This window comes from Alosa alosa, chromosome 24, assembly GCF_017589495.1.
Source record: "Alosa alosa isolate M-15738 ecotype Scorff River chromosome 24, AALO_Geno_1.1, whole genome shotgun sequence".
In the NCBI taxonomy this organism is placed as follows: Eukaryota; Metazoa; Chordata; class Actinopteri; order Clupeiformes; family Clupeidae; genus Alosa; species Alosa alosa.
The window spans coordinates 17,601,568-17,613,584 of NC_063212.1; the positions used below are offsets into that span (position 1 = coordinate 17,601,568).

General features: G+C 43.3%; 1 protein-coding gene across 1 annotated transcript in view; it reads left to right on the top strand.

The window, feature by feature from the left end:
- Positions 1–9,079, top strand: part of rgs12a (regulator of G protein signaling 12a) — a 62,018-nt gene extending 52,939 nt beyond the window's left edge. Inside the window, 3 exon segments of the mRNA XM_048236789.1 lie at positions 924–1,044; positions 1,735–2,382; positions 8,280–9,079. Coding sequence (XP_048092746.1) covers positions 924–1,044; positions 1,735–2,382; positions 8,280–8,638 — 1,128 coding nt within the window. The 3' untranslated portion in view covers positions 8,639–9,079.
- Positions 9,080–12,017: the final 2,938 nt, after the last annotated feature.

Here is a 12,017-nt window from a genome sequence, read left to right on the forward strand (position 1 = left end):
ACACACACACACACTTCTCCTGCCACCACTCCATTAAGAGTGTTACTTGCTGTGACTTGTTTCTCCTGATTTGACCGCATGATATCTGTTAGTCTGCGGATGTTTCTCTCCTAATGGGCTCATCAGTCTTTCAGACATAGGTTGGAGTGTTTGATGTGTGTGTGCGTGTGTGTGTTAGGATATACAGATTCAAACAGGGTGCGGGTCTATCGCTCACGACAAGAGAAGAGAGACCGCTTTTTCAAAAGAGGATAAACTCATGAGGGAGTCTTATAGAGTCGATGGGATTTTCGCAGATGAAAGGACCCCTTTATTTTACCATCGATCAAACTGTATAATTACAAACCAGTCCTGCACATACATCCTATAGTCCTTTGGGCTGTTAGTTCACTTGAAAAGATGTAAGGGAATCATACAATGGATTGTAATGGAATATAGTAGCATGAATTCTATATTCATTATTAATATGCGTGAACATATACTGTTGAATAAAATAACATATGCCCCTCTTCTCAGATGACCAGTTCGGTTCTAGATACTGAAGGGTTGCATATGAGCAAGTGCAAATATACTGTATGCTGAAATATTAGTCAAGTCAAGTCAATTTTATTTCATCCATAAGAATGGAAATTACAGTGCTTACGCCCACCGTCATGCTCACATAAAAAGAAAAGAAAACAAGATTTATTATAATAGGCTATAGTTTTGTTATTCTCCGTCGGTCAGGCTGAAGGTTTGAAAGGCTTTTCTTAAACATCCTGTTGCCCCTCACTGTGATGGAATGGAAGGGACTTTTTTCCAACTGTTAAGATATTTGAATTGAAATGAGAGCGGTGAGAAGTAATTAGCTTTCATTCACATACTCTACAACACCTTAACATTCCATGGAAAACGGTTAGTCACCCTCTCCTTGTCATTGCCAGGGTGACGACAGGTCGTCAGGGAAACAGCTCCGGAATGAGGAAAAGAACAACAACAGAGAGCCGTTTACTCCTGACGCCAGCGGCAGGAAAGCCAAGAAGACACAGATAGAGGAAGCTGAAGGTAAATAAATACCATACTTGACAGTGACACACTGTACATTCTGCTATCACAAAAGGCAAAAAGAAAAAGAAATGTCAGAACTAATGACATGTATCCCTAGAATGTGCCTCTAAAGAGAATATCTCTTTCTCTCTATTTCTCTCTCTCTGTCTCTCCCTCTGTGTCCATGTGAGTGTGTGTGTGAGTGTGTCGTAAAGCAAAGGCATAAGGTGATGATGTTACATGGAGCAACTTTTTGAGTAACCACAAATCATTTTCATGTGGTCTGATTGGATGGCAATTTGCCTTCTGATGATTAATGTTGCGCAATATCAATGAGAACCTGCCAGAACATTGTCAAGCTCAAAACGTTGCCTTGTGTATCCTCAGCTTCAGACAATCTTCACCTCTGTGGGCCTGTTGGTTAGCGGCCTATGTATGTATATCTATGTAAGGATATGTGTTGGTTATATAATTGGTATTTGTTTGCTTGTGTGTTGTACTGTTGTACTGGTAGGGTATTCAATATAACAGAATGGTTGTATAATTATAATTATTTGTTTTGACTTTGTCTTGATGTTTTTCTTGATTCCTCTCTCTCTCTCTGTCTCTCCCACTCTCATTCTATCTCTGCTTCTCTCTCTCTCTCTCTCTTTCTCTCTCCCTTTCTCTCTCTTCTCTCTCTTCTCTCTCTCTCTCTCTCTGCTGCAGAGTTCTTTGAGCTGTTGAGTAAGGCCCAGAGCAGTCGGGCAGAAGACCAGCGAGGTCTGCTGCGGAAGGAGGACCTGGTGCTGCCCGACTTCCTGCGTCTGGACTGCTCCCCGTCCTCCTCCTCCTCCTCCTCGTCAGTGCCCGCGCCTCCCGCTTCGTCCACCCCGTCGTCCAACAAACACGGCCACCCCAACGGGCTCGGCGGCAGCACCACTCAGCGCCAACACCAACACCAGCAGCACTCGCAGAACCCGGAACATGGTGGAACCAACGGGGGAGTGTCGGTTCCGAGAGCCGGCGCTCCAGGAGACGCGGGGAACGGAGGAGGCGCTGCCGACCGGGATCGAGATCAGCCGCCGTTCCGGGCGCCCCTCTCGCCGATCCTGAGCAGGGGGTCGGGCGGCAGCGGTCGCGCGCTGGAGGAGGAGGACGCAGTCGCCGACCTGACGTTGGTCGGCGAGGGCGACATCAGCAGCCCCAACAGCACCCTGCTGCCCCCTCCTCCTCTGTCCGCGACGCTCTCCTCCTGCTTCCAGGACGTGGGTGGGAACCGGAGCCTCCCTCCGCCCGACTACACCCCACCGCCCCCCTGTCTCCTCCAACGGTCCGCACACGGTGCCGGTGCCGGCAGCAGCGACGAGAGCCCAGGTATTTCGCCCGCGTGACGTCACGTCGCCCCTAGTGTGCTCGCGTGTGTGTGTGCGTGCGCGTGTGTGTGTGTGCTTGCATGGCTCCTGTTGGAGAACACTGACTGACCGACTGACTTGCCCGGCTGTTTGACTGAAACTGCACTTTAGACCCTTCTAGAACTTTTTAGAATGGAAATGAATGGCACACAGAGGGGCGACATTCAGGTTCTTTTATTATTTTTTTATTTGATTATTTTCATATGATGTGTTTGTGTTAAAGCCATTAGTTAAAACTAGTTCAGTTGTATATTCTTGTGAATATGTTATTTTATGTTTTCTTAATTTGTCATTAATACTGCATAGTGGTTTTAATCTAAATGCCAACCGAATCGGTGTGTCAGCCTCTAAAGTTACACATGCACTAAACTCCGAACGGAACAGAAGTGGCCCATGTCTGCTTCCCTTGGAACAGTTCCTCCATCTCAGAATAAATTCATTAAAATTAGCAATTAGAATAAAACAGGAATTTCGAATGTGTTGACAGAAAAAATAGGGGTGGGAAAAATAATTGATTCTTAGATGCATCAGGATTCTCTCTAGAACGTTTCGATGCTCGATGCAGATAAGTTAATAATCGGAATTTTAAAAATTAAATTAGTTCGCCTGCTGCAGAGTGCTACAGAAAGCTCTCCTTTCTGCTGCCGGTTCTCTGCGCACCAAACACATGTGCCAGTTGTTTATATAGGCTACAAAGTTTAAGTGGTGACAAAATGGTTGCAATGGCAAGCAACAAACCGATACGACCTGCACCGGCTACTTTAACAGCTGCCGTATGGCAGCATTTTGGGTTCTATGAGGTTGAGGGGAATCTGGGCTGTTCTAACTGACATTCTCAACTACAATTCCGAGTTGTTTGAACTACAGAAATATGTTTAATATAATTAACTTAATGAATAATGCAACAAGGAAGAAGCATGTAAACTGCGTTGTTTCTGGATCTGAATGGATCCGAATGAAGAAACGTAAGCCACTTACAACGTAAAATGTTCTTAGGTCCTATGTCCCTGCAGCAAGAGAGGACATTGAAGGCTGACTATCATCCTTTTTGTCATGGCAAGCCTGCTTCATGTGTCTGTTCATCATCAAAGTACCAGGTTTTTTTGCTGTCATAGGCGATGAAACTGCACTTAATGCACTCGAACAAAGCCAACACATAGCCTATGTTGTCACTGCCAAAATGTCAATGTTTCTTTACATTTTCAAGCTCCATGTTGCACTTAAGCTACATAATACAGCAAAGCAGGCCCGGTGTGATGCGCACAAGTGGAGGAGACACGTGTTGCATTTTGCAACTTTGTAGCCTAACTTGTGGAACTTTGTACACATTTATTACTTAGGCCTACTTTATATATATATATATATATTATGGCTTAGCTTTCTCCCCACCCAATTAGGCTAGTAATGATGAAAAGAAGAAAAAAAAAAAAACACAAATGTTTTATCAAGGGCCCGGCCGGCCAGAGGGTATTGGCGGTAAACAAGCTTTTTCTCTAATAAAATATTAGAGAAGGTAATTCATCTGTTGATTTTCTTTAACGATCACAACAAAAGTAGGAAGTGATTAGCAAACTCAAAAAAATTGTGCATGCATCGATAATCGGTTTAGAATCGAACCGTTGGCCTCTGAATTGAAATCGAATCGAATCGTGAGGTGCCAAGGGATTCCCACCCCTAAGAAAAAAGCCTGAAACTCAGGAGCTAGTTATGCAGCCCAACGACGACTTCTCCTAGGACCAGTCCTGTAAGTCTAAGCCATACAGGGTATTCTCTTCTTACACGTGTGTAGAGTAGATCTCCTCGACTTTTCTCCTCGTAGAAGAACCAATAGTGCTATTCCATTCATATTGAATTTCCATCATCTCTAGACACACACGCCATAATCAACAATCACATTGGTGCAGGTGCCGTTTAATTCTAATCAACTTGTATTGTATTGCTAATGGTTGTTTTCATTTGTTTGTAGTGTTGTGTTGTGATTGCCCCTCCTAACTGTCTTTGCTTGGCTTCTTTTAAGCTGAGCAAGTGTACCACTCTCTCTCTCTCTCTCTTAAATAATCTATTGGATGCAATTCAACAATGCTAAAAGGCCTTTTTATAGCCTTGTTTTTATAATTTGTTGTGTTATTTCCTCAGGAAATAATTAGTTAATGTACAGTTCTGAACAACAGAAGAGAATGATGTGTTTTGAGAAGAGAAAAAGGATGTGAATTAGTATTTGTATGTTGTTGTTGTTTTTTTTAAAAGTAGATATGGCCTCGTTGTTGAATTGCTAGCCACTCACTCTCCTTGTAGACATTTGTTATTAGAAATCAACATGCCAATTCATTTCTGTATGTCTCTGATTAGCTCTAATAAATGTAGTTGAAATCACACCGTCCATCTGTTCTCATGTTTGTGATTACCAGATCCCGCCATCTTCTCCTATCCTCTCATCAATCCTTTTCCTTTTGCTCGTCATCCTTCCTTCTGCACTCCTCCGCTTCCTTCAATCCATCAAAGCTGTTATTGCTTCCCTTCCCTCCCTTCCCTCTTCATCCTTCTCTTTTTCATCCTCAGTGCAATCCATTTGAATCAGTTTCTCTCGATCACTCACGGCTCATTGTGACTCTTCTTTTTTGTCTCTGTTAAAGGAGAATGCCGGCGATATTTCACATACATCTTTATTCCTTCGAGGTCACCGAGCACTGTCGGTACAAAAATCCCCGAAAACAATCAATTTTACCTAGCTTGAGTTGCTGCACCCAACAGATGAAGTAGCCAGGCAGCTACCACTCTACATTGGCGCTCATGAACATGCCCCCAGAGGGTAGTACTGTAGTTTCCTGGAAGCTCTAACTGTTGGCGGCAGCAACTCAAGCTAGGTAAAACTGATTATTTTTTTTATTTTTTTTTGTACCAAACAGTACTTGTGACGTCGAGAAACAGTGATCTATGTTTAAAATTGCCGGAATTCTCCTTTAAAGCAACACCAAAGAACTTTCCCTCTGTCGCACGCACACTATTTGTTTATCCAGCACAGGCTTTGCAAATAACGATGTCCACAGACAAGGTAGAATATTTTGTATGACTTATAAAAGTACGATGTATTGTGACATCAGATGCAAGTCAAATTTGTAGTTTCTTATGTCTCATTCCATCGAACTACAGATCCGCTACCCGATCTGGCAAACTTACATAGTGCGGTTATAGCCGATAGAGGGCCGCGGGTTTAATGCAGAATTGCCGTTCACCCTGTTACGAGTTGATGAACCACTGAAACGATTTTGGAAACATTATTTTAAGGTATAAAAAACTCTTTGGTGTTGCTTTAAAGGTGCTATGAGTAGGATGGTGAACGTTTACAATATAAAAAAAACATCTAAAAATAGCAACAGTATGTAAAGAAATAACCATTTTAATGTAATGTCAAAAACACATGTTCTGTGTTGCCCAGATAGACACTAGCATCCAAACCAGCAGCCTTCATACTGTACTCTCTCATCAGAGAAATTGAGAAATGGTGTGTTCAAGACCACTAGAAAATCCTACAGAATCTTACACATAGCACCTTTAAACAATGATGCATGCTACCCTCATGAACTCCGCACTAATGTCAACAGTAGGCCTTACACCTGTGCCGTCACCCAACCTGACATGCGACCTGAAACCACACTAAGCTAATCTGTCTCTAAGGTAAACACAGATAGAAATACAAGCTTAGTTGTGATCTCACAACATCACAGTCTTCCTTAGCCTGAGGTAACAAGCAGCAGTTTTGAATGATGTGCACAATGTTTAGTTCAGTTCAGATGGGGATAGTTTGGTGTTGTACTGCTCACATGCCGACATTTCAAGTGTTTTGTAATTGCTAGAAGAAAAGTGTTAAGAGTTTGAGTGCTGTCATTAGAACATTCTGGTTACATAAGTGACCTTTCAGCATCACAGAGCTTAGGTAGCCTACTTTATTATTATGGTTTATGTTGATTTGCCATTCCATCTCAAGGATTCAAAGCCAGAGAGGGTTGAAGCTAGTAATCAAGGATCTTTGATGCAACTATGTATCCAGTCAAGAAAGAAAATGACAACACTTCAGTATTGCAACATTTCATTATGTTCATCATCATTCATCATCAGAGTCAAAGTCATCATCATCATCTGTAACATTATCTTACCCACTCTTAGAATATAAGCATGTAACTCTTTAATTTCTTCTTAGAACAAAGTTCTGAAAAATCTGAAAAGTTGAGATGAGGACACCTTGACAAAACCCTGTCGTGTTCTTTAACCATTCTCCTTCATAGCAACATTTTAGTGTTATGGAACCTTTCTTAAGGCTGCCATCAAGGGTTTTTCTTCTGAGAAAAGATTATGAAACACTTTATCTAAACCATTGTAACAAACTTTTGAAGATTACTTCAGCGAAAGACTGCATTGGGAAGAAATGACTCACCAGGGACTACTTTGCTATGACCTAAATATGTTCTTTGACATATTTTCTGTCATTGTGTCTTGGGTAATTATTTGCCAGCTTATACCTAAACAAACTGTGATTAACAATGGCTCAAGATTTTCCCAGAATAGAAAGCGCATTGTTGGTCGACGCAAACAGCATCCTTGCATTGTGACAAGCCAGTGAGAAACATTTTTACTGTGCCTAGCACAAGACACAACAGGATTGTCCGTCTGTGGACTAGGGCAGGAGTGATTTTGAGAGGATGCTGCCACCTTGTGGACATACAAATTATGGTGGTTGCGATGAAGACAGATCAGTATATGTGTATAATACATAAATTACATTTACGCTTTTGAGTAGATGGGATAAGTCTAAATGTACACATTAAAAATGACTGTGAAGGAGTCATGCATAATTTCCCTATTTTCCCCATAAAGCTGGAAGACCACCTGTTGACTATGTGGCCACTATATGGCCAGGAATATGCAACCTGTTGTTCAGGTAACTGCCACAGGGTGGCAGTATAGTACAAGCAGTTATGAGAAACCACCACCGTGCTAGATAAGACAGCTGTTCTGGGATACATTTTCACATTTTCCTTTGAACAGTCATGGATTGGCAAGAGGATTTCAATTAGGACTCCCCAGATTCAGAGCTATTCATCTTTTAAGAATATATTAGGTTTATTTGCAGACACTTCCAAATTCATTCTCCCCCTACATACTGATTCGCTGTTTTGGCCAATCTGGGGTTTAGCCATTTCGTTTTTTTTTTTTTTTTCCAGGCAAAAATGACATCATGTTTTCAGGAATGTCTGTAGTGTTTGTATTGACTGTGTGTGTGTGTGTGTGTGTGTGTGTAAAGACGTTCACAGTCTGGGCCAGGTCAGGCACAGGTCCATGCCAGCAACAGGAGAGTTGAAAGGAGTTGTCATCAGAACACCACCCAACCAAGCCACCCGGTTACATCTCGCCTCCGGATTCAGATACGATTCAGAACCAATTGTGTTCTTTCTCTTGACACATATTTTGCTGTGGTGGAGGAAGAGGATCTCGGGGCTTAGTGACCGGCATAAACTGACCCCCTGTGAACTTTTCACATTTGACTGCTTTGTCTGACCACTGCTGTGACCTCCCTAGCCAAGGCTGTGGTCATCCAGTCTTCTTTGTTATCCATGAGTATAATTATCCATAGCAGCCAATTCGCTTACTCAATGACCCACAAGATTTACACTGCTAATGAGCCACAGCAAATGGCTTTAAAGGGCAGCTTCTGGTCATCTTACCAGAATTTACCACGTGTGTGTGTGTGTCTGTGTGTGTGTGTGCACTTATGTGTGTGTGTGTGTGTGAAATGAAGATGTCAAAGCTATTCAGATGCAATACACAAGGGTCAGCCTGACTCATCTTTCTCATCTTTGGCAGGTACCAAGGACCGCACCAACTCCACCTGCAGTCCCGCCAGCAGCCACCAGGGGGCACCATCCCCAGGGCCCAACACTGCCGCCGAGTCCCAGCATGAGTCTCCGTCGTCGGACACAGCCATCGGCCTGGAGGGGGTACACCTGGAGGAGGACCCGGAGCTCAGCCTGAGCTTTGAGGGCTACGCCGCCGAGCTACGCCAGTGCCAGAGCCGCATGCGGAACGGCAGCACTACCTCGACTGCGATCACTGACCCGGTCCATCTCCTTGGCAATCCCGCGTCCGAGGAGCAGGCAACCATCACTGCTGCAGCTGAGGAGGACACCCCTGTGGGGGGCACTTATAACGCCACCTTTGTCTGATGAAGAAATCCGCAAACCAATGACTAGTGTTGGACCAGGGCTATTTGGCCAATATCCAATATCCTTCTTTCATCGATTCAAATTAAACAAGTGAGTTATTTCCAGATTGGACTTCGGTCACAACCAAGGAGAGGAGGAACCATTAGCAGTACAATAGGAAAACAATAGCAAGGTCACTAGTAACCCAGGCAGGGTCATTCAACACTGAAATTGACCCAGGTGGTTAGACCCATGTCCAACCCACCTCAAATGGCGGGATGCAAAGCACGCTCAAAAAACTCGACTAACTGTTCCAGAAATCATGCGTTGTTTAACCCTGGTCAACGCATCCAAAAGGTGGGTTGCAAAGCAGGGTCACACAAACTGGTTAACCGTTTGAGAAATCATGCGGTGATCAACCCCTGGTCAAACCAAATCAGGTGGAAAGGAGAAAATAGGATTGGGGGGGGAATGGGGGGGGGGGGCTTGGTTGGGTGGAGCTCTGATGACAACTCCTTTCAACTCACCACAGCAGCAGGAGAGAACCTGCCAGTGGCGTTAAACACACACTGACACACACACACACACGCCCTGTGTAAATCTGTGTAAATACTTAATTCTTAGGCAACTGAGGCCAGCTAAACAGAAAGATCTCAAAGGGGGTGTTTGTGACTGAAATGCTGGTTGATTCTCAATGCAGGACCATAATTTATTGATGACTAAGTGAGGCAGAGAGAGAGAGAGAGAGAGAGAGAGAGAGAGAAAGAAAGAAAATGCAGAAAACACTCCCAGCCAAATCCTTAAAGTGATTCAACTCACACATGTGGATTAAGACCGAAATGAAATTGCCGGCTGCTATGGATAAACAGTGTCCACACACAAACGCACACACACAGCCAGTGAAGAGCCTAATGTGTTTTTATCCAGCTATGACTGTGTCGTGATGCCATATGTGTAGGTTGTGTGTAAATGTGTTTACACACTGAATAGAAGTAAAAAAGTAAAATAAAAAGGTTTCTATGTCTTTCATGTGTGTTTGGATACTGGTGCCGTTTTGTTGGTCAGATGACAGCATGTGTGCACATGTGTGCGTGTGGTTGAGTGAGTATGTGTTTGTGTGAGTGTGTATGTGGTTATGAGTGTGTGTGTGTGTGCGTGTGTATACTACACATGAAAAATCAGTTTCATATGTATTCCCCAATTCCTCAGAACTGTTATTCTCACTCTGTTCTGACACTCATTTAATATTGTGTGTGTGTGTGTGTGCCTGTGTGTGTTTATATGTTTCTGTTTGTGTACAGTATGTGATACCTTTAGTCCCAGCCTGATCTCATATGCCGTCACTATTTCATCACATACTCCCACTTGTCTGCCCCCCCCCCCCACACACACACACGTACACACGCCACTTCACAGACTCACCTTTCCGTCAAAACTGACTTCTGAGTCAGCAGCCAAGCCATCTTTGGATTACATTTGGCCCATATCTCACAAACATCCGGGCCAGGACCATTTCACGATCAGCACATTTATTCCCTAAGCTCCATGACCACATCTGAGTGGAGGTGCTGTGCCTTGGGACTGCTCTGCTGAAATGCCAGATCCTGGACCCTGGCCTTAACACACACAGTCAAGTGTCAATGCAGAAATGGTTGGAGTGAAATAAGATGACTGTGTTCACTTGAAAAGGAAAAAAAAGTCAAAGTCTACTTTAAAGGAAGATCCATAAACTCCTCCTCGACCATCTCGACTGACGAAATTATACCCTTTTGTGACGGGGCGAGTAGCCACGGTCACGGCAGCGAGGTGCTGCCTATGAGGGACGTTTTAATTATTATTAAGGCTGTTAAAATACTTTTTGGTTATGCCAAAGTTCAGCAGATGTGCTAAATCTTCAGTAGATGCGTAGACTTATTTATTGGCTGTATTAGCTTGTGTCTGGGTATCCTGAAACACCCCTGTGCTGCTATGATGCATTGGTTTGATCCAATTACAGGCGTGCAATCAGGCCCTATATTTAAACCCATGCCTGAAGGTGTTTGGGGGAGAGAGCTTCGATTTGAATTCTTTGAAGTCGTGAGAGCTCGTCTCATGTGTGTAGCCCAAGTGACTAGCTGCGTAGTCCATTGCGCTCATATTATTATTCGAATACTTTTGTATATTGTATTGTTTTGACTATCAAGTATTTTGTTTTTCTTTCTTTATTGAGAAGTATTTTATTTCTCCTTAGAGCTTTATTCACATTTACTGACTTGATCATCGCCTTATGTTGGCCTTATTTGGGGAATTAAAGAATTCCGGTGTGATATTGACCTAAAGTGTATTGAAACATGATACCGAGTGTGAACGTATGTCTCATAGCCCATCTCGGCTTGTCCCCTGCACTCCAAAATCTTCACGCTTAGTTAGCCGATGCTACCAACAGCTTTTTCAATAGTGGTGCTTCGGCATCGGGCTAGCCATGCAAATAAATCACTGTTTTACACCCATTTACGAGGCTCAATGTATCTCCACACTTCATTGGTAGACTTCCGAGGGCCCTGACATTTAAAACGAGACATTGAGAACTTTGAAAAAGCACTGGTAGTTTACTTACAAGATGATTTATACAGACAGTATCTTCACGAAGTTTAGCGTTTGCAGCCATCTTGAATTTAGTCACGATAAGTCGAGCAACGAGTAAGAATGAACAGGTATGATAAGGGATCAGATTCCAAAAATAATTCAGTGGAAATGCATGGATTCCAGTTGCTGCTACTGGAAGAAACTGGAATCCATGCACCACTATTGAAAAAGCTGTTGGTAGCATCGGCTAACTAGCGCCAGATTTTGGAGTGCAGGGGACAAGCCGAGATGGGCTATGAGACATACGTTCACACTCGGTATCATGTTTCAATACACTTTAGGTCAATATCACACCGGAATTCTCCTTTAATAAAATGCCATCTTCCACCTTGAATCTCTGAGTGCTGTTCCATCTACCTCATAACTGCCCGACACATCTACCCTTAACACCGTTCAGTATTTCCCATCTTACAACCTCCCATGCATGCAATAGCCTACAATAGCATCTACAAGCAGCATTTAAAAATCACTGCTCAGGGTGTTTCTGTTGGGAGTGTTCGGACTTGTTTCTCAAAAGAGGGCGTTGGAGTAATTGTGCACAATATAGCTGTACATTTGTGCGGGCATGACACTTCCAAGGCTCAATTCTTTAAAAAAAAAAAAAAAAAGCAGTTGGCCTCTGAATCCTTTGATCCACGCTGAATAGAGGGTAAACTATTTTTCTTTTCTTCCATTCAAGACAGCTCTCAAGGTCTTTAATAACGGAACAGCTGACCTAGCTGTCCACCTGCCAATTCTGATTCTTACCTTTACCTGTCCTGCCTGTGAGCTGAGT